The sequence below is a fragment of the Chiroxiphia lanceolata genome, chromosome 17 (genome assembly GCF_009829145.1).
Source record: "Chiroxiphia lanceolata isolate bChiLan1 chromosome 17, bChiLan1.pri, whole genome shotgun sequence".
In the NCBI taxonomy this organism is placed as follows: domain Eukaryota; kingdom Metazoa; phylum Chordata; class Aves; order Passeriformes; family Pipridae; genus Chiroxiphia; species Chiroxiphia lanceolata.
This window is the reverse complement of record NC_045653.1, coordinates 10,609,325-10,632,332: the sequence shown is the minus strand read 5'-3', so window position 1 is coordinate 10,632,332 and position 23,008 is coordinate 10,609,325. Positions and strand designations below refer to the sequence as shown.

General features: G+C 44.7%; 1 protein-coding gene across 1 annotated transcript in view; it reads right to left on the bottom strand.

Moving 5' to 3' along the window:
* Window positions 1–514: 514 nt before the first annotated feature.
* Window positions 515–23,008, bottom strand: part of COL20A1 (collagen type XX alpha 1 chain) — a 51,873-nt gene continuing 29,379 nt past the window's right edge. Inside the window, exons 22-40 of the mRNA XM_032705320.1 lie at window positions 21,036–21,074; window positions 18,836–18,974; window positions 16,963–17,105; window positions 16,475–16,584; window positions 15,643–15,801; window positions 13,615–13,692; window positions 12,890–12,976; window positions 10,676–10,729; window positions 9,618–9,713; window positions 9,053–9,106; window positions 8,654–8,707; window positions 8,288–8,341; window positions 6,840–6,911; window positions 6,123–6,158; window positions 4,718–4,784; window positions 3,691–3,879; window positions 2,317–2,394; window positions 1,376–1,531; window positions 515–877 (exon numbers count right to left, since the gene is read on the bottom strand). Coding sequence (XP_032561211.1) covers window positions 864–877; window positions 1,376–1,531; window positions 2,317–2,394; window positions 3,691–3,879; window positions 4,718–4,784; window positions 6,123–6,158; window positions 6,840–6,911; window positions 8,288–8,341; window positions 8,654–8,707; window positions 9,053–9,106; window positions 9,618–9,713; window positions 10,676–10,729; window positions 12,890–12,976; window positions 13,615–13,692; window positions 15,643–15,801; window positions 16,475–16,584; window positions 16,963–17,105; window positions 18,836–18,974; window positions 21,036–21,074 — 1,679 coding nt within the window. The 3' untranslated portion in view covers window positions 515–863. The remainder of the gene's footprint in view (window positions 878–1,375; window positions 1,532–2,316; window positions 2,395–3,690; window positions 3,880–4,717; window positions 4,785–6,122; window positions 6,159–6,839; window positions 6,912–8,287; window positions 8,342–8,653; window positions 8,708–9,052; window positions 9,107–9,617; window positions 9,714–10,675; window positions 10,730–12,889; window positions 12,977–13,614; window positions 13,693–15,642; window positions 15,802–16,474; window positions 16,585–16,962; window positions 17,106–18,835; window positions 18,975–21,035; window positions 21,075–23,008) is intronic.

Here is a 23,008-nt window from a genome sequence, read left to right as displayed (position 1 = left end):
CAGTATCTGCATGGTTTGTTGTAGACATGTGTCAGACGATGGCAAGGAAAGGGGATGTAACACGACAATTACCTCCATATCATATGGGTAAAAGCCAGACTTGGAGCTGTTCAATATTCTGATAACATGTAAAGTAGCTACTCACACTGCAGGAGGGAGAGATGGAAAAGGCAGCAGGTTAATCTCCAGCTCCTCTCAGCACACTGCTGTGCTGTGACTCATATAAGGCTTTGCTTGAGTTACCAAGGCCCAGTGAAGGAGGCTGGACAGTGGAGGGGTTTGTCACACCATGGAAAGGTCTGCAATATTTGTGTACATAACACCCCTGCAAGGAAGCCACCAGCATTCTGCCAGAAGCAGAAACAGGCAACACGGTTACTAAACTTTGTTACCTTGTCAACTAACAGAAAATTCAGCTTTTCTCCAGTGGATTTGCATCTTTGGGATGACGTGCTGTTTTTCTCTGCGCAGGGGACCCAGAATAAAAATTGACAAAAAAAAAAAAAAGCAGACAAACGGGCAGAAATTATCTGTTATTTCTGAGCATTTAAATACAGTGTTTGTTTTTCCTACAAGTCTGTCAGCCTGCATCTCCAGCTGTGCCTTTGTCTTGCTGTGGGACATGAAGTTTGAACACTGCAGGGGTCCAGTGCTGAGAACCAGAGAAGGGCTCACCCAAACACAGGCTGGTTTGGTGGCTGTAGTGTTTGATTGACACGTCCATATAGAAATGATGAGGCATTAAAAAAAAACATAAACAACACATTTGGTATTCAGGTTGCTGCTTCTTTTGGAGTGCGTGGAGTTTTCAACCAGAGATTTCCAGGGAAAAGCAAAGTCTTCATCTGCCTCCGCACCAACCGTCAGGGGACGAAATCTGTGTGTGGAAAGGATGAGGCCACTGAGCAAATGAATAAATAAGTGTCAAGGTCTGAGAAGGAATGGCATAGAAATAATCCTCTTCCCTTGTAAATGTTTCGTTCCGTGCCAGTGAATTCCTTCATTGCCCAGGTCTTTGCAGCACTGAGCCCCCGTGAAATGTGTGTGTGTGGGAAGTGAGTTATTGTTCCTCTCTATCCACCATGGAAACATTGCTGGGGACATTAAGAGCTGAGGATACTCCCATGATCACCCCACCTGCTCGACTACTGATGCAGTTATGTGTTAATCCATGAAGGATGGCTGAGGAGCAGTCAATGGAACCGTCTTTTATCCATATGGGTTGCACTGAATCACCCCGATTGCTTTGCAGGGGAGGCTCTTGCAGGATTGATGGGGCCTGAAGGATGAACAAAGGTCTCTGCCTGGCTTAAGAGAAGTAACCAGAGACCAGCCGTAAAATGATAACTTTTGTACTGTGATAGTCAGGACTTACCTCTTCTACCTGCCCCATAACATCCAGAGACATCACAGGCCCCTGGATGTCCAGGCTGCCCGGGCTGTCCTCTGGCACCAGGAAAACCTGGAGGACCAGCATTCCCAGGGTAACCCTTTGGACCTGGTTTCCCCAGCACAACTTCTCCTGGTGGACCTGAAGAAGGAGAAGCACTGTAAGTTGTAGAACATCTACTTTAGCTGCTTCAATGTAATACTTCTTCTGTATTTTCCTCCATCCCACATGGCAGATAATTTTCTGAGTGTTGCTTCCTCATTCTGGTGGACAAATAGGACCTGCCAGTTGGAAAACCTGTTCTGAATCCAAAGAACTATAGGGCTTGTTCTTGACCTTAAGGGTGCCCAGCTTGGCTGAAAAGGGGTCCTGGTTATGAGAATCCAAAATCCACAACGTGCCAATGTGGAAAATCACCTTAACCCCATGATCCATCCCAGAGTAACTGGTTTTTTGTGTCTTTACATCTCAATTATAAAAATGTAAAAGAGTAACAATATGTTTGACCACACTCTCTTGATAGTGTCAGTGGCAAAGCTCCTGCTGTATGCCAAATCCTAACAGATCATTCACAAACCCTTACATGTCACGAGCTGAATTTTCAGAGTTTCTATCCCCAGAGCATTTGGCCTTGCATGCAAAAAGGCAGCAAAACCAAAACTCTCCAGATATATCTCAGGTCCTTAAAGTACGTCATCACCTAGAAATTGGTACCAGAGGGAGTAATCTCTTGTGACTCTGCCTGGAGTAATCTCTTGTGACTTAGCAGAGAGGAACTGTCCAGGATGCTGCCAACAGTGCTGTGGGGGGAAGGCCAGTATACCCCACCACAGTGGTCCTACAGCTGGTTAATGCTTCGAATCTGAGAGCTGGTGGGCATCAGATGGCCCTGCTGGGTTAATGCAAAGAGGTTATATTCACTCTACCTGTTCTGCCTCTGGGTCCTTGGCTCCCCTCCTCACTGGCTCCAGACATTCCTTTTTCTCCTTTGGGCCCCGGGGCACCTAATCACAGATAAGAAATAAATGTTGCTTCACTGCATTTCAAATTTCAGCCTGAATTGGTGCTCCTGTAGTCTCCCCACATGCTGAAGTGGAGTCACAGCCCTTGGCAACACTGAGAAACATCCATTTGCTTTAATTCAGTCTGGGCACCTACTCTCTTGCTGTGACCAAAAGGGCATTGATTTCTTTGATCCAATTAGCATTGATTTGCAGCCTGATATGGGTGGAAATGAACTTTTTTCACAGAGAAATTCACAGTGATAATGTTAGTGCACCAGCCTGAGGGTGAGATCCACCTCTGTGCTCTTCACATCGAGCAGACAAATCACAAAGCTAAACTGTCTCTTCAACCAGGTGCTGGTTAGTCAGGATTACTGGTTTTGTGTTAAATTAGTCACAAAAACAGCACATCTCAGAGAAACAGGTACATTTTTAGAAAACACAATTTTTGATCTTTTTAATATGAAAATATTTTGACCAGCCACGTCCCCAAGATGGTTTTACAGTGAGATTCATCTTCTCCAATCTCCAGCTCGACAGGCTGGAAACATCTGCAGGTTGATACTCCCTTTTCTCTGAAGTGACATTTTGATAAGCTTTGCAGATACCAGACAAGGCTGACTAGTGCAGGAGTAAGGAGCTAAACAGCACATTCCTACTTCCTCAGAGGTGTTAGGACACTGCTGAAACCAATGTTTTTCATTTTATTTTGACAGATAATTACTTGAGCCACTGCCAAACATTGTCTGTGAAACAGACACCTTCCCACTATTCACTCCTTCCTGTGCAATAACTGATGCCACATCTGAGATTACATTAATCTATTTCTTTAGTCATGTGTGAGTCTTTCATTGTTGAAACTACTGCTCCAGAAACCCACTTCCACTTTCAATATTGCTTCAGTTGCTTCATGCCTTCAGTCAGTGTTTTCCAACACTCCTCATTTCTGTCCGAAGGTGATCTGTTCCACCACCACATGCTCACCCAAAGGGCTGTTTCTTCTGCTTTTCTGTAGGGAGAGCCTCCTGCCCTCTCAAATTAAACTGTCCATCCCCCAAAACCTACACTGGCCTTCGTCTCAATGCAAAGCTTGAAAAAACAATGGGCTGCATCTGGTTTCTGTCTACTCTTTGAGAGGGGGTGTCTCTTCCTAGAATTGAGAATTCCAAAAGGAAAACAGCAATGAGATGAGATGATATCATGGATTATCTTTACAGTACTGCTTGAGGCACTGAAATGTTTAGTTAAAGTAGCAAAGATACAGTAAAAAACGTTTACAAAGGCTTCTGTCCATACCTCTCTCTCCTGGATACCCATCTTTGCCTGGCCGTCCAGGGATGCCATTTTCTCCTCTTTCTCCATTGCTCCCAGGGTGACCTGGAGGACCTGGTGGTCCTGGTTCTCCTGGTTTTACCCTTTCTTCCCACATGGGAACTGGCTTCCTTGCGTGTTCATGAATGAATGAATCAAATTTCAACACATGAGCTGAGAAACCAAGACAGAAAATTAACATTTCCTTGGCTGGGAAATTCAGAAGAGAGATAAAAACCAGAAGATGTTGTCTTAAAAGGTACTTAAAATGATCAGCTAGAGCTAAATAGCTGTCAGTCCAAACTGAGAAAGCCAGAAGATGAAGATGGGCAGCTGAGTCATGACTTTGCTGCCTGACCTTGGTCAAACCTTTATTCGTGCATCACAGCACAGGAGCTTTATAAAAAAAGCATTGTCTCAAGAGGAATCAGCACATATCACCAAAAGAATTGTTTCTTTCAAATTAGCTTCAAGCTTTCCCATTTAAGAAATAAAGAAGCCTCTGCAAAATACTAAAGGATGTTGCAAAGAAATATTTCACGGGTCTCTGTGCCAGTGCCACCCAATAAAGCAGCACTTAGAGCCTGCAATGGCACATTTGTTATGCACAGTGCTCAGCACAGCACAGGATGGAGGAGCTCCTGGGGTCACTTACAGCTTCATGCTGTCTCTCCTCTGATTTTTTCACTACTGGAGAGTCATAAAACCACAGAATGACAGAATGGTTTGGGTTGGAAAGGATCGTAAAGATCATCTCGTTCCCCTGCCGCGGGCAGGGACACCTTCCGCTAGACCAGGTTGCTCCAAGCCCTGTCCAACCCAGCCTTGAACACTTGCAGGGATGGGGAGTCCATAACTTCTCTGGGAAACCTGTGTCAGGGCCACACCACCTTCACAGAGAAAAATTTTTTCCTAATGTCTAAAATAAATCTGCTCTCTTGCAGCTTGAAGTCGTTCCCCTGTGCCCTGTCACTACAGGAACACACTCAGGAGCTGGGCTGGTTGTACTCACTCTGAATCATCCGCTCACAAGCCTGGCTAACGAGCTGGTAAATTGTGGCCAAGGACTGTGGTTCCCCCTGAAATGAAGCATTTTTTTTTTTAAATGAAGAAAAAAGGGAAACATTAATATCTTTTATAAAGGATCGATATCACAGTTCATGATAGCTTTCTGCACATTCATTTCCTCAGCTTGAGTTTCAGAGATATTAATTACTGTGAAATGCGGCTCTATTTATTTATCACAAAGCTCTGAAACCAGAAAATTGAAATTGGAAACATCAATAATTGCTTTTCTCCTGCACATCAAAAAGCCCAGACCGAATCTAAATAATTACCGAAGCTACCAAAAAAAGGGAGAGCAAATTTCACCCTCAAATTTTATCAAAAAAGATGCTAAGTCTATAACTCAGTGTTCTGTGATATGTAAAACATTTAGTATGATCAGATATTACAACATCTTATCTTTGACTCAATCTTTTATGAATATTGATTCTTAGTGTTACTGTATTCTGAATAAATCATATGTGAGGGGTCCTCTAGAAAGTTCGAGTAACGTAAGGAAAAGTGATAAAAATTAAAAAAAAAAATGCTTAAAAATAAACACTGGCTCTGTATAAATTCATTCCTAATGCACTGTGTACTTCCAGAAACATCTATAAAACATGCATGTCTGGCTGGATCACAGTGCAGAATACCCAGACTTTAAAATCTGCTCTGCACAACAACCAAGGGAGGGGGAAATGGAAAGTTCCACTGGAAAAGAAAAAAACAAAGCAAAAAAACCAAAGAAAGTATAGAAAAGGAAAAGCTGAGGGGATTGGAAGGAGAATGCTTTTAAAAATTATAATACTGTGGCATTAACTTGAGACAAAAGCACCTCAGCCCCTTCTGAAGCCTAATTTGCATAAGCCAGTCTTGGCAATGAACCTCAGACTCCTAGAAAGTCATGGGGTTTTTATTTAACCAAAAGTCAGGATGAGAAAAACTTCTTTTCCCAAGAAAACAACCTTCCAAGGCAGTGTGGATGCCTTGACCTCCAAGGTTCTGTGCTGGGGCACAGCTGACAATTATTCCAAATGAGTCCTCTCATGCAGTGCATTAAAACAGAACAATTCGGTGAAGCCAAGCGGGTTTGTTTTTTCCTTTTCAGCAAAGAATGGATTTTTCTGTAGACATTTCTACTTCATTACTACAAATGATACTAAGGAGCTCCTGACTGCTGTGGGATTATTTATATCTCACCAGCACAGCCTGTGCAGGTGAATGAGAAGGCAAGAAACAAAAGGTATATGAAGTTATTCAACACTAGAGTTTTGGCTCATATTTGTAAGCAAAGGTTGCAAATCAGGTTACCACATCCACTCTTTTAATTATAGGATACAGTGACAGTGTTACCTGGCACCAGAAAAACTCACTTTCTCTCCTCTTTCTCCTTTTGGACCTGGCAGCCCCTATAGGGGGAAAAAAATAAGATAAAGAAGTCTAGAGAAAGGAAGAGCAGAAAAAAACCAAAAAATAAACAAATGGGGATATGGGTTACATTAGTGGGACATGGAGTACAAAGTTTGTTTCTCACAGTCTTGTTGTTTGCTTGACCTCATGACAGTGACTGGAAGAGCTTTAAGACCATAAGAACATTTTGTTTTCCTTTTAAAGAAAAATAAGCAGTAACTGGAGCAGTGGCATAAGCACCAACAACACAGATGCAGAAATTTCTCAGATGCAATCTTAGAATAGATTTCCCAACAGGGAAGGTGATTTTATCATCTGAGAAAAAGAAATACCTGTGACATCTTGATCTGTGGCTGCACCTACAAGCCCAATACCGGCTATGCCAGCTCAGGACAGACTCCCTTGCTTTATTCTAGAGTCTTACATGAGAAATTCATTTGGCTGTTGGATTTTGTGTAGCCTGTGAATCTACAGAAGGCAAAGGGAGGTGGGTTTTGTCGAATGCTTTATCAACAGTTTAGTAGCCTGGGCTTTGTGTGTCCAGACACCTGCTTAAGAAGGATGAGTGTGAATTCAGACTATTCTTTAGACCCTGGGGGAGAGCTGCTGTGGGAACAGCTTGTTTCCACTCAGGTATTCCATGTCTTGGCCTTCTTTGAGACCCAAAAGCAGAAACTCACTGTTGGCCCAACGTCACCCGGAGGTCCCTTCTCACCACTGCTGCCTCGGGTGCCCATTGCTCCTTGGAAACCCTGCAGAGAGTACAAATTAAAAATCCAGTTATTTCCTTTCTTCTTTTTCTGTTCAAGGAGCTCCAGGGGCACCAGCAGTAAGAGCTTAGAGGACTCTAGCAAGGGCACTGCAGCCTTAAGTTTCCTGTCAGTACCTCACCCATCCATGAGCCCGATGTTAAGAGGATATTGTGTGTGAGTCATGTTCACATCATTTCCTATTACTGTCTCAATTATGGCCAAGCCAGCAAAGCTGAGTTTTACCAACAAACTGCAATGTAGTTTATACCCTACAGGCTTTAGATCCTTCATTATATATTCAGATTTAGACATAGCCTAGAGCACAACCCTTTTCTTCAGCCTCCCCATACTGTGTGGTTGTTTCCTTTTTCCTTTAAGACCTGTGTTGGCCTCTAATACTTTTCAACAGTAACAGCAGCTTAGAGAGTGGGAAGTGGCCTCTGTGGTCATCTCCTCTTTATCAAGTTTCTGTGTCATTTGGAGACTTAAAGGGAAGAAAAAAAAAATTAAGCCAAAACCAACTACTAAAAAGATATTGTTTTATAATTCTCCAGCTATTACATTTAAGCTCAGTAGAGATTAGCAACTGTTCTGAGCAGTGAACATAAAAGGAGTCTTCAAGGCACCAAAACAGCTTTCAGAGCCTCCTCTGAAGGCTACAGTGCTTTCCTTGTATTCAGAAAGCTGAGGTTCAACCCTACCAGCTTCACAACTTCACAGGATGAGCAAGTCAAAGTTATGAGCTGAATTCAACCTTAGCTCCCATAAATAACTTAGCACAACTGCTTCCAAATTCCTTGTAACTGAGCAGTGAGACACAGCTGTGAGAATCAGTAACTTATCAGGTCCACCATCCATCAATTCAAACCAAATCTGGTTCAGTTTCCCATGTAAAATGAAGTGTACCTGTGGTGCCTTCAAATTAGCAGATGTAAATCAATAGATCTTAAGGTTCTGCTACTTTGAGCACAGCAGAGTGCAATACACTTACCTACATCCCTGGCAGCAGGTATTGGCAATGGCATGGGGAGTAAACCTTTACACCTGCCTCCATCCTCCAGCTCCTGCTGATTTCAGTCTCACAAGCCAAATTACCTCAAACTCAACCAACGGTTGGAAAACAGTGGCACCAGGAAAGCCAAAATAGGAAAACAAACATCTCATTGCTGGGATAAATCTTCCTCAGGACTTGCCAGAAGAAGCCAAGATTTTTCTTCTTACACAGAGAGTGGCAGGGGAAGTTGTCACCTGTTCAATGTGTCAGATATTCCCCATGGTGCCCCAAGAAGGGTTTTTGCCCTGACACTTCCAAGAGAAACCCCAAGATTCTGCTGAGGAAGAGATTCTGGCATGGATCACTCTTAATGAGTACTCACCCTTGGTCCAGGAGGTCCTGGAGGCCCAGCTGTGCCTTCTAGTCCCCTCACCCCCTGCAAAGCCAAATCCAGTCATTTACTAATGAAAGAATTCTAACAGACCTCATAAGCAGTGAGATGGTTTTTCCATGTGCTGCTTTTGCTAAGAATGGGTAAAAAATGCATCTACCAAACAGCAAGAAAGGTGGCACCTGCTCAAATTTGGCCAAACCTGAGATGATCCCATTTTTTGACCCAATCCCTCTGGCTTTGTGAAAAGACTGTTCACTTCTGCACTGAGTGCATTGGGAGAACTGGATGTTTTGGTACACTCACAGCAGATTTTTAGGCACCCGTGCATGAAAACTCAGAGGTGAGGTGTTTTACCTTTGCACCTTGAAGTCCATCCCTGCCTGGAGCTCCCTGCACACCAGGAATGCCCTGTGAATCAGAATTGCTGGATAAAGTTGGCATCTGATTATCATTGCCCTAATTCATCTTGTGACAGTGGACAGAGGAAAAAGATGGAAAAAGAAACAGTTATTCTTTAAACAGGGCAAAGACTGTTATCCCAGCTTTAATTCTATTATATCTGACTTCCAGATAGGTCTGTCTTTCTTATCCCAACTGACTCAGTTTCCCTTGGGAAAGTGATGACACTGCAGAATGAAAGGCAGTTCCCAAGCAGACAACAGCAACAGCTCTATGGCTTTTCAGTTTAAAATAGTTACTGGGACAAAAGGGCATATCTTTGGGACAAGTAGAAGAAATGGTGTCTTTCATTACCTGCATGCCAGGACTTCCAGTGTCTCCTTTCTCTCCTTTAATTCCTGGTGGTCCCTTGGATTAAAACAGAAGCATTCAGTTAGGCACATGGCAGCAGCACCCTTTAAGGCAAACAGCATCCTGCTGCTCCACATCCATGTACCAGGTTGTTCCTGCTCCCTGCAGTGTTCCAGGGTGATTTGCAGCCACAGCATGTGTGTGGGGATTCTGCCATCCCAGACATGCATGCAGAAGCTACTCCCTGCCAAGCAGTGATGATCATTGGAAAGGAAAGTGCCTGAATATTCATAGAATATCCTGAGTTGGAAGGGACCCCACTGGGCTGTTTTCAATAAAAGCCCATTAGTGAGAATCTGGACAAAAGCAGGCTTTGGCCAGAATGAGCAAGTGTAAGGCCTCATCAGCATGAAAATTATTGATTGTCATCTCTCCCTGGTGCAGCTGTTCAGCTGCTGGTAAGGATGATGTAAATACACAGATCACAGCATTGAGACACCCATTTCTGAGACATGTTCTCATTGCAGAGAGCAAGTAACAAAAAAAGGCAGTGGAAGAGATCACATACCACAGGACCCTGAACTGTGATTCCTTGGGAACCTGGAGAGCCTTGCTGGCCACTGGGACCTGCTGGTCCTACTTGTCCAGGTGGGCCTGGTTCACCCTAAAACCAAAGACAAGAAAACAATCATAAGGAAAGGAAGTGTTTAGTGCCTGCTCTCTTCATGGGCTGCACTGCGGACCTGGTTCAGCATGAACCATCCACAGGATTCAAGATAAATTTGGGACAGTGAGGGGATCTCTAGTACCCTCAGCTGCCTTTGCCTTTTAGGTCTGTGGTTTTGGTTCATCTGTCATGAGAGCAGAGAGCAAAGGTGCAGAGGGTGCTTTGCAGAACATGATTCACCTTCCTGAGCAGCAGGTCATTCCTGTTGCTCAAGATGGTCTGAGAACAAAGGGAAATGTTCCTTAACCCATGGCTGAGATCTGCATCCATTCTCATTCCTTCCCCAGAATCCTTCCCCTCTAACCATGCTGCTTCCCCAGAGGTCATCCCAAAGAAGGTGACCAGTGGGCTGCTCTGGCTCTGCCCTGTGTTGATCCGTGGAGCCATGAACACCTGCACCAGGGTTTGCTGCCATCCTTGAGGTGTGGGGACTGAGACCCAGCCATTCCTCAGGGCTCCTCCTGAGGGCTCTGTGTGGTTCTTGCTCTGCCTCCCTCCTCACATCGCTCTGCCCCAGAGCAGTACCAGCCTGTCTGGTCCAGAGTCTTGGCACCCAGAACAAGTACAGCACAAAGAGTGACCATTTTCCAGGACGGCTGCTCTCAGAGGACATTGCTGACCACGTACATTGCCTTAATTCAGCACAATTGGGCTCATCATCTCTATTTCCAAAGCCCAACTGAGCATTTAATTCATAATAAGTGATCCCATCCTTCACAATGCACCATTAAGGCTCTGTTTGGGCTCAGCTTGGTGCAGTGAGACAGTCCCCAGCCCAAGGAGTCCAGCTCAGACCAGGAATGAACTTACCCAGCTGCACTAACAGAGGGTCTGCACCCCTCCTCCCACACAGCCCAAAGCAAACAAAGCCAAAAGTAGTGCTGAGCATCCGGACTCACCTTGGGTCCTGGCTCCCCCTGCTCCCCCTGAGGTCCTCTCCTCCCAGGGCTGCCCTGCCAGTGGGACACAAAGAACATCATCATATTTATTGCACTGCAGCCAGGAGCCTGGGGGACAGAACAGAACTTCATGCACTTTGCTGCACACAGTGAAAGGTGTTTCCTGCCCCACAGAGGTCACAGCAAATAGGGACAAGCAGAAAATTAATCAAGTCATCCCTGAAATATGGAAAAAGAAAGAAGAAAGGAACAGCACATCCCCTTGGTGACCAGCAGAAGGAACTCCGTGCTCACCTCCAGCAGGGAGAGATGGAGTTTCAAACTTTCCAACCTCCCTCCAATTCCCCCAGCAAATCCATCCTGGGGCAACATCACATATGGACATGGGAACACACTTGAGAAGAAAAAGGAGTGCTAACACCTACATACTTTTGGGACTCTGTTGGGTTTTATACTGTCACCCCGAGAGCAGAGACATGTGCTGAGATCAGGGACAGCAACCAGATCTGGGAGACCTGGCTCAGCTCTGCCTAACTGCTGTGTGGGGAAAAGGAACAAACCTTCTGGCATGAACTAATACTGTGTGAATTTTTGACATCTGAATCTGAAAGCTGCTATTCCTGAGCCTAAAAAAACCACTGGATTTGTTTGAATTGAGAAGCACCTTTGGGAAAGGTGCTTTCAGAAGTGCCCAAAAAGTCATTTCACAAGTCAGCTGGATCTGGTCAAAACCCCTCATTATGGCAGCAGTGAATACAAGGTGGGACATAGTCCTGCTAACTGGAATTTTAAAAATAGCAATGAGTGCTGTTGTAACTGCAGCAAATTACCAAGGGTTTAGTGGTGTGAGGATAAGGTTATGTGTCGAAAGCTGATTTCCTCTAATGCTTTAAAGAGTCTTGCTCTTTAAGGAGTTGTCAGTGGAGATGCTCAAACCACAGGGCAATGCAAGTAGTAATTACACACTTAGGATATTGGAGCAAACTGTGACAGTGGAGTGTGCTGTTAATTAAACTTCCACCAGAATGAGCAAGTAATTACTCTGCAATGAGAAGCTGTTCCTTGCATGGAACTGAACTCACAGCTAAACCACAGGGCAATGCAGGAGGTGATCTGAGACCTTTTCACTTGAGAAAGGAGGCAAATGCTTTTTTTAATGGTTATTTTCCAGGAGAAAAGCAACTGGAGTGGTTGAACTGAGGTGCTCTGGACAGACTGTCAGGTTTCAGCTGTTTTGTGCAAATAAAATGTTTTCCCCCAAACTTTCAAAATGCAAATTTTTTGATAACTGCTTCCTCATGTTTAACTGGAATATTTTCTCCTGTGATTTAAGCCCATGGTGACTTTCCTGCATCCATAATGGATAGGGTAGAATATTACATTTGCCCTTTTTTCCTGAGCATATTACATATGTAATGACTGCTTTCTCTTTCCCCTCATTTCCTCAGGGTTTTCTCACAAGAGACATTCACTGAAAAGAAAGAGAGCTTTGGGGACAGATAGGATTGCAAAGTCTCCCCTTTCTCTTTACACTGCCCACCCACACAGACACTTAAAACAGTCCAGTTTAACATACTATCCACGTAGGAAAGTTTTGTGGTGGGTTGAGGGTTTTTTTTAAATTTAGAGAGTTTCAGAGCCTACAATCCATGAAATCTCTGCAGGCACCGAGGGTGACCTGTCCTCCTCTCCTAAGAGGATTAACGTGGTACCAGGAACTGCTCAGCCTGTTCCCAGCTGCAGCTGTTGCATTGCCAGCTCACCATCTCCCCATTTCATCAGCATCTGAAATCTGAAGGGCAGCTCTCAGACTTGCCCTGGCACGAGTAGGACCTCAAAGTTCTCAAGATAGGATGAGAAGAAGTGGCCTCAATTTCCACCAGGAGAGGTTCAGATTAGGTATGAGGGTAAATTTCTTCACCAAAATGGTTTTCAAGCACTGGAACAGGCTGCTCAGGGCAGGGGTGGAGTCACCATCCCTGCTGGGATTTAAAACGTGTGTACATGTGGCACTTGGGGACATGGTTTAGTGGGCTTGGCAGTGCTGGGTTAATGGGTGGATTCAATGATCTTAAGGACCTTTTCCAACCTGATTGAGCCTGTGACTCTAAAGCTTCATGGAGCCCCAGGAGCACTTCTCTCATGCCCGTAACGCTCCAAACCCATGAAACTACAGCAGCCCATGTAATATTCTGCATGGAAGGGTGAACTCACAGGAGGCCCTGGAGGTCCTGGCAAGCCTGGACGGCCAGAAGTACAAGAGCAGGCAGGAGCCAAGGTAGGGCAGGTCTCCTCATCCCTCTGAAATGGAATCAAACCAAAGGATCATGAGCAGCTGCATAGCAAGAGCAGGGAGGATCACAAGTAACATATTCACTGTTTCAAAATCCAGTCTTTCAGTTAAAGAAAAGCAGAACTTTTTTTTTTCTACTCCACTGAGATTTTTGTGAGCAATCAAGTGCTTTATTTTTCTGTCAAATAACAAGTTAAGACAAAAAAACCCCAATGAACCATCCCTGCCTGTAATGTGCAAAACACATACTGGGAGATAATTTTTCTCCTTGCTAAGTATTTATACACTCCATAAAGGAGCTTTCTGTGTCGAGAAGAAAAGTGCAAGCAAGAGTGGGAGATGATGTGCCTCAGGGCTGAGATGGCAGCAAAGCTGCAGGGTTGTCAGGGCTGCTGTCACAGATGAGGTTGTGACAGGAGGCACAGACACTGCACCAGGATTTGGTGCAGGATTTCTTTTTGAAGCAAACATAGTTCTGTTTACTTCACCAAGAAACACACCTATGTTATTCCCAAGAGAAGAGGAAAAAAAAATATTTTCCCTCCTGCGTCTGTCAAAATCATTCACAGTGTCAGTTCAGTGCCATGAACTTGTTCCATCATTCCCAGTTCCCTGTCAATAAGCTGAGTGGTCCCTCTTGTCTTACCAGTGCAGGGAGATCACAGCATCTGTCTTCCTCTGCTCCTGTGCTGCTGCACAAGATCTTCAAAGACTGCAGTTGGAACTGGGAAAAAGAGAGAGTTTGATAAGAAAATACCATTGGCACCCACCATCCATCACCAAATCTCATGAAGTTCAAGTGATAAAAATAATCTTCAGTGATGATTTGCCAGGACTCTTCCGTGTGATCCCAACTATAATTGTGCCATAAAAAACCCACAACATGAAAAGTATCCCCAGATATTGAGTGTTCCCCAAGCCCTCAGGTCTCTGTCTTGCTAAGCAAGCCAAGGAGCAGCTTCACAGCAGCAAAGACAACTCACAGCCTTGCAATAGCAGCAGGTTCTCAAGTAATTGGGCTTCAGCATCACCAAAATGTGAAAGCAGACTTTGATTTACTCCCCATGGGGGCGTGGAGATAAGAGTAAATGTGGCAGCAGCATTTCCCAGGGCAGATGTGATCCCTTCCCAAGAAATCCCAACCTGTCTCTCTCACTGCATCTCTAACAACCAACACATCTTCCCATTCTGATTAACAAAGGAGCCCACAAAGCCAAACAAAATAATGAGGCAGAGATTATTTTTTCTTTCCTTGACACCATTTCTCATCTCATGGTGACAGGCAGCATATGGATATAGATGAGCCCTGTAGATCAAGTGGCATTTAAAGATATCTTAAATTAAATGAGGCTCCATGATAACCAGTAATGAGACACTCTGTCTTCTCAAGGGCAGCAGAGCTGTGGAAGATGTGAAACGTTTCTGGGCTGGAATGGCAGTGGGAGTAGGGGCAGCACAAAGCTGTTCATTACTTGGCTAGACCTGCCTAGTGAGCTGCTGGCAGGGAGAATTTGGGAGGGATGGGGAAAGCACGGATTCCTGCCTTCTTTGCCACAGACTTGTGATCAAATTGCTACAGAATTTATTTAGGAATTAAGTGAATAATTTTTGAATACCAATGTCACTTGATTTGATTCAGAGTGGACCCCAGAGTTTACAGGCGTTTCCAGTGTCCATTTTTTTCCGGGTATATCTCAGTTTGCAGCTGGGAAGGCACGTGGGACAAACTGTTTTTAAGTGCTGCCTTAAGGCAAGGGGAGTTATAAATCACCTGATGAGCTATTTTCCCACGGAATTCTAGATCTAAGAGCAGAGCCAAGGAGTAAAACCTTCACATCAGTGGTGAATGATTTCCGACAGCCCCAGCAGCATGTTGTGAGTGATGAACTTGTCACTGATTGTGCACATAATTAACACTCCTGTTTTGGGGAGTAAGTACAGAACAGACTGCCAGGAGAAGGCATACAGGGGTGGTTTTGCCCTGAGGACTGTGCACTGGGCTGTCTCAGGGCAGGACACTGAGTCCACACGTTCCCTTGTCCTTTCCCCTGGCAGGGAACAGCTCCCTGCAGCGCTGTGTGAGGGGGTCAGGATAAACCCACAGGCTGGCACACACTGTTTGGGTTGTTTTCTTTTCCAAGCAGCAGCTGATAAAGAATCTCTATGCTGAAGATTATTCTCCTTTCATTTGCATGCAGATAGACAAGTCCAAACACACTGGAGACTGAGGCACATCCAGCCCTGCTGCCTTCAGTCACCAGCATTTCCCAACATCATTCCATGGGGGCTGACGAGCACAACCTCCCCTTGCAGAAGCAATTCCCAAACCCTCCTGTCTCCTTCAGCATCTCGGTGCAGGAGCTGCGCTTCCCCAGTCCCCAGAGGATGCAGCCAGCAGAAGGCACCTCTGGGACACGCTCACGCTGCTGCTTGTGATCACCATCCCCAAACCCAGGCAGGAGGCAGGAGGGACGAACGCGCTCTCCCGGTGCTGGGAAAGCTCATTAAAACCACAGGGATCAGCGGGATCAGGGCACGGCTGTGCGTCACAGCGGTGTTGGGAGGCATTCAGAGAGACAGTGCTGTGAGATGGCTCTCCTCTCCATCTGCCCATCCCACCCAGATCCAAAAGGAGCCCCCCCGTCCTCCGGCAGCGCACAGCGCCGGCACTCACCGGTACAGACCCGCTCCTGGGTCCTCTGGTCCTGGTCACTTTTCCCAGCATGGTGAAGCCGGCGGTGGAGATGCTGCCGAGGGTGTTGATGGGTTTCTCTGCTATTTTCTTACAGTCCAGATAGAGTCTGATCTTGAAGTGGCTCACGGCTACGTGCACCTGGGCAGCAGGTGGAAAAAGGTGTGTTGGAGCTCTGCGAGGAGATGAGGGAGTCTCTTACAGACAGTGATGCCTTCTGCCCACCTCCCAGACTGCCTCTGTTGATCCCCTCACCTTTCCTCGGGAGAAGCTTTTCTGGACCTGTGATATTAAATACCTCAGTCTTCAGAACTAGTCAAATAATGACCACAGATACTGATGGAAAGTGCTCGTTGCACGTTTGGGTGCAATACCTTTTCTCTGAGGACCTAGATAGCCAAAACCCCCACCCTGCTATGAGTGAAAAAGTGGCTTTCTCACAAAGCTGGATTCTTTTTTTCCTTTCTTCCAGCACTAAATGATCACCAAAATCCGAAATTGAAAAAAAAAGAAAAAAAAAATTGATTTTTCATTTTCCCCTCATTATTAAGACCTAAAAACCACCTCGATTTTGGAGTTTCTAGAGAAAAAGGGAATCAATATGTGGAAATTATGTTTTGATCACAAGATAAACCTAAATGCTTTTTACAATTATAACTTTCAGCATATCAAAGAGGTCTGTCAGTTCCCTGGCAATCGGGATGCAAAGCATTTGGATAATCACTCCTCACTTTGAACAATGCACATTGCTGGCATAACACTCCCAGATCAGAGTGGGATTGTGAGCCACATTTCTCCCTCTTTTGATAAGGACCTTATGAAAGCTCCCATAGAATATCTTCTTCACTTCCTGCTGGTCAAAGGAGACTTCCTGTAAATCAGCCTTGTAGTCATGATTGAAATAGGTCAAGGATTTCTTACTGGCTACAGGGGAGACAGGACAAATAACAGCTTAGAATTAAAAGAGAAATTGATTTCATCCACAGACACAATAGTAAATAATTAGACTTAAATAAGGTGGAAGGTTTCTTATGCTATCATGAAATACTTCTAAACAATGGAAAACAATATGTAAAAATAAAGAATAGGTTACAAGTAGAACGAAAATGAAAATATGTCTTTTAATTGCACTTCAAGGCAGTATTTTAAATGCAAGGAAGGCAGCAACGGGAAATCTTCCCACAAAACCACCGCTGAGTAACAACACCGTTAAAACTTTCCAAGTGAATGCCAAAGCGAGTTCTGCTGCTCGCAAAATGCATGCAAATACCTGAATTTAATGTATTCAACAAGAAAGCTTACGGTCAAGGTTGACCCCCAGGAGAGGCTGGAAGTCCTCGTCCGTTATCTGCCACACGGCAAAGGGCTCCTTGGGGGTGTCGGGCAGGAGGCGCAGGAGGATGCTGATGGTGTGCTCGGGTGGGATGGCAAAGAGGTGGATGTCACTGCAACGAGACAAGCCAAGGAAACATCAGTGACTTAAATCAACAGGCAACATCCTCCAGGCAGGGCTCATCCAGCCTGTTTCCTGGGCAGGGTGGCCTGGAAAAGTTTCACTGCCGAGAGCTGATCACGATACGCCTGGAAAGAGCCTGGACCCTGTTTGTGCATCCCTCTCAGGCTGTTGAGGTCTGTGCTGAGTGATGAGCACTCGTGGGCCTTCCCCTCATGCCTGGGGGATGCTCAGGTCAGTGTCAGTCCATCACTGCCAGAGCTGCCTTAGGGAATGCCAAGGCACAGTGAGTGCAGCCTTAACGCTTTCCAAAATAGAGCCCAGCAGAGGCTCACAAAACACACCTGCCAGGTTCCAAAATACTACTCCAGGTCTCCTTTTCAAGAAGGAGGAATGATTGCCATATATCATGGGGTAAATCTTTAAACCTTGGCAGAACACTCTTGGCTTACGAATGTGGTTTAGTGGTGGACCTGGCAGCATTAGGTTAAGGGGTGGACTCGATGACCTTAGAGGTTTTTTCCAATCTTAATGATTCTATTAGTCTAAGTCAGTGTAAATACCCTTCAGGGATAAACACTGAGCCCACAGAGAAGCCCCCAGTGGGTCCCCACATCCCAGCTGCAGGATTTAGGCTCAGCAGCAGTGAGAGGATACAAGGCAACTGAGGAAGGTCAAATTGGTTATGCCTGAAACACGCCTGTAATCTGAAACAGGACACATTTGCATGGGCATATACACAAGTCATTAACCATCTTTTCAGGACTGAATCATAAATAATACAAGGTTTTTCTTTCTTTTTCAATTTCTAAAGGAGTAATGTCCTTGGAATGGCATCTATAGCAGCTGAACAAAAGGATTTGCCCATCATTTTCTGAGTATTTAGACCAAAGAGTTCTCTGAATCTCCCTCACTCTGTTTACTCTAAGAAGCTTTGCTTCTTTAACTAAGATTAAGCAGAGCCAGTGCCTCAGTAATTAGACTTTAAGCAAAATAGCAATGTCAGGAGTCAGATCACTCCTGATTCATAATCATAAAACATGATTGAGGTCATGGGAGCTGCCTGGCCCACTTGGGACCCTGCAGAGACGCTTCCTACACAACGAAATGGGGTCAAGTCACAACCCAGAGTCGGTGGTTACTCCCTCTCATCAATACAGCCTGAGCTGCAGAGAGCAGCTATGAGAGTAATGTTTTCTAAAGCAAAGATCTCTCTCCAAACCAGAGATGTTGGGAGAAGGGATTGAAAACGAAAATGTGACCTCAAACTGCCATCACTGAAGAGTAGGTGGCTGTGGACAGAATGCCTAAAGAATGGTGCAGTGTCCATATGTGACATGATCCTGGTGTCCATCACAGCAACTAACACTGTTGGAAAAAGTGATTTTGTGGAGATGAAAAACATCACTGGGAAAATGTTTAGCTACACAAAAGATGCAGTAAATACTATTGTGTTCCCTTAACTTCTGTGTGACATGTTCCAACTCATCTTAAGGAAAGTCAGAGGTTTATTTATAAATACATTAGGTAAAAACCATCTGGCATTCTTTTCAGTCTGCCAGTGGTTTGATTTAGCTCATCTTTATCATTTTGTTTTGAAGTTACCAGGGGGGGCTGCATCATCCCTCCCCAAATCAGTGACCTTCCTTTCCCGTGCACACAGCTAATGTTCATGCATGAGACTGAGCATGAAGGTGACACCAGTCACAGCTCTGCTCCCACCTGGTCCTCTGGGTGAGCTGAATGTCTCTGAACAGGGTGAAGGTACGGGAACCGCTGAACACGAAGGGCTCCATGGCCACGCCTTTGATGGAGGAGTATTCCTTCTCTACTAAGCCAAAAACTTCCATCATGTCAAATCCTGGAAGGGACAAAAAGAAAGATCAGTGATTAGAAAAAAGTGCAAAAGAAGTGTGTTTGAAGAGCAGGTAGAATTAGCATGGAGAAGGCAATAAGTGTAAATGCATGGCAACACGACACCAGCAAGGCTGTCCAAACTCGAGTGTACCCCACAAGTGGCAGCCAGGGAAAATAAGTTTGTGTCTGTATCCTCTGTGCACATTGGCTGTATTCTCTTCCTCTCAGAGGAGAGTGGACTAAAGATGGAGGCTTTCACAATTGTGTTTTCAAATCTTCAGAATGAAAAACAAATGAGAAAGACATTACTCCAACAATTTCTCCTTTTCAACTAGACACAAAATATTATCTTCAAATGACATGGGATCAGTCCAGTAATTGCTAGAAGGGAGAGACAATTATTTCTGCTCTGAAATGCCTTATATATGAGAGTCAGAAACTGAGGAAAGAACTTTAAAATATGAGCATTTCCATTTCTCTCTATTTTCACCAGTCACTCGAGGGTGACCTGCCTCATGTGGTTTACAGATTTTCCTCTGACACCTCCGACATCGCCTCCCTGGCTCGTGCAGCTTCATCTCTCCCAGCTCCAATTAAAGCTCCAAGTCATTTTTTTCATTTCAGTTTTCTGTTCAGCGAGACAAGATCTCACAATTTGGATTCTTTCTTAGTTTATCTCAGTTTGCAGCAGTCTGGGTGAAGGAGATGGTTCCTTCTTTAGCAAATGGAAGGCCTACAGCTTCATTTCAGTGAGGTGCTTTCAGTCCAGATTCCCTCACCCTTTCACTGTTTACAGTCTTCTGCAGTTTCTTGCCTTGAGTTTTTGTTTTGCCTGGGGGTTGGTCCAGGATGCTTTTATTTTATTTCATTTTTTTTTTTTTCATTTTCCAACAGTACTAGGGAGTTTGCCAAAGTAAGTTACCCACTTGAGGGCCATTAATCTCTGATATGGAGCTTCTGGCACTGGAACCTCCTTTAAGAGGTGCAAGTGTAAAGACTGAAAAGAAGGCTTGAGTCACAATTACAAACATATTGTAAAATAATCATATTATCATCATAGAATCATGGAATCATAGAATGACTTAAGTTGGAAAGAACCTTAAAGATCATCTAGATCCAACCCCTCTGCCATGGGCAGGGATGCCACCCGCTAGATCAGGTTGCTCCAAGCCTCATCTGAGCTGACCTTGAACACTTCCATGTATTCCATCATACCACGAATCTGCCATGAAATGGTTTCAGTGATCTACTTGTCAAGGAGGAGAAGGAGAGGTCAACACTTGTTGTGGCTTTATGATTTGACTGATTTGGCTTCTGTTTCCACAGACTGGGCAACAGTGCTCAGAGTCTTCCAGGTGGGGATGCACATCCCTGTGAGCTGTGAGGGTCAGGGCTGGGAGCTGAGCAAAGATGAAGTGACTCAGCCACAGAGTAACCAGAGCTGAGACCTGGAGCCAGCTTCTTGGTCTGAACTGTATCACAAAATGCTCCAGGAAAGAGGTGATACCACTTTATAAGCAGAACTAATCACTTTCTAAGTAAGAAATTCTTACAGATACCCCAACAGCATGAACAGCTGCTGTGGCACAGACAGGAGAAATGGGAACTTGCTGCCCTTGCACAATCCATACAGCCTGGCTGCAGAGAGCTCCTCGAGCATCTGTCCCTCCTCCAGAGGATGCAAAGGTGATCCTGGGGACAAACTGAGAGGTTTTGTGTTTGACAGACTGAGGAGCCTGCATGAGTTAGGAATTTAAATCCTCCTGACATTCAATGGCTGTTTGAAGCTACACTTCCTTAAGGCCCATGAAAATCCTGGTGTTAAGCACTAACAGCAGAGAGCATGAGCTGGTGGAGCATGAGCCCTTGGGAATACCAACTGAGGTACTGCAGAATATTCTTCTACCTGATAAAGGATATTTTCCAATTTTGGTCCTCACACTTCTCCCCTTTTCCATGGGACTTCCTCTGACCCCCCTCAGCTTTTGTGTGTGTTTCAAAAGCCAAAACCAGTGGTGTGTTGAGTCACAGCCCAGCACCACCAGGGCTTGAGCTGCTACTGTACCTCGTGTGGAGCCCTCAGCAGAGGTGATGGTGGGGCAGGCTGTGAGAACAAAATAAAAGGGAAAAACTGTTAGAGGGGACAAAAAGGGCAGGTAGGGGTTATGGAAGCAAAATGAACACAGTTCCTCTAGACAAAGCAAATGAAGACCACAGAAAAACTCAGAATATTCCGCAGCTTAAATCAGAGCCTGGACTTCAACTTTGCTTATATATTTATGGAGAAAGAGAGAATTTATGCTCATGCAAACTTAAAAGTTGCTTCTTGGTTTGCCCATCATAAAAATAAAAATACTGTCTTTCATCATCAAACATCTTCGTGATCACTTTCTTTTGACTGACTCACCTGGCACCTTATGATATGAAATACAAGGGAGCATCATGTTTGACAAGTTTCCCTTTAAAAACAGACATCAAAGCTTTTTATTTTTTTTTTAAAACAGTGCCTCGGCGGTGTTGTAAAAGAAAGATACCAAATTTTGTACCTGAAACTCAAAATACACACAGCAAAACTATATATCTCAACTTGAGAGTTTGCCTTTAGAATTCTTTAGGAGAAAACCCTTTGAGAGTTTTGGCCAAGTTTTGCAGGATGTGTTTCAGAAATTCCCTTGATGAAACCTCTGAGATGCCACAGGACAGAAAGCAAAACCAGAGGTGCAGAGACTGGGATGTGAAGCTGGAACAGGAGGCACCAGGGTTATGAGCTCTCTGTTTAAAAGGCTCAGGTGAGGGGGTGCTTTAGAAAACAGCTCACGGATGTTACTTTCAGTTATCTGCTGCCACGTAAATCCCAGGCCATGGATGCCAGATGGAGCTGGAACAAAGGGAAGGCTTGATGCAAAATGAGAAAAGTCCCTGAAAATCAAGGACACTTGACAAGATTGGCTGTTTCACAAATGGTTTTCTAGGTCATCAGTATAATAGAATCTAGGAGATCATTATACTGAGGCTTTGTTGCAGCCTTGCCATTCTTGCATCAATGCCATTCTGTAACTCAGCAGAAAATCAGGCCTTTCAATTTTTCATACCTCACTTTTGTAAAATAAATAAGAAATTTAAAGGGGGTGACTTACCCTCCCCAAGAGACCTGAGATTCCTAAGTCTATAGGAGTGTCAGTGCCATTCTTCAGGATTGAGAAAGGGCACCCAAACCTATGACTCTGATAGCCATGAGACTGCTGAAGCCAGGATTTAAACCACAAAGACTTACAGGTTGCCATGACCTCCATTGTTCAACCTGATGCTGAGCTTTATACATACATACCATAATTCTGTAGAACTGGGTATAAAACTATTGAAGAGATCTATGGAAATCAGTGAAAAAATCAGTGTCTGAATCATGAGCCTCAAAACCACCTCTTTGAGCTTGACCCTGGTTGTGGAGCAATGTCCTGCATTCAGGGTAGTCTGACTTAAATCTCCTACTTACACACTGCTCTTTCCCCAGCCTTGAGCATGGGGCATCCACAGCTTCTCTGGACAACCTGTGGCAGGCCCTCACCATCCTCACAGGGAAGAATTTCTTCCTAATATCTAATCTAAACCTGCCCTTTGTCAGTGTGAAGCATTTCTCCCTTGTCCTATCACTCCAAGCCCTTGTAAAAAGTCCCTATACAGCCTCCTTGGAACTGAAGAACAGTGAAGAAAACAAAAAAGAAATACCCCCAAAGTCACATAAACAGGCTACAGACTTGTCCCTTTTCCAGGTAGCTGACTTTCTTGCCTGGGAGTCAGTGAGCTCATTCTGACTCTTCTCCAGGCTCCAGGGTCCCTCTCACTGACATCCCTGGCAATTCTCATCTCCTTCCCAGGCTGGTGGCACTGGGATTGCTCACAGCTCTTTGATCTGGCAATGCTCAGCTAAGGTGAACCATATCAGAGTCAGGGCAAGGATCCCCGACTTTGGCAATTTCACTTCTGCTTTGAAGATTTTTCCCTAGACTTCCAGCCTAGGATTCCTGCTGTCTTGTTATT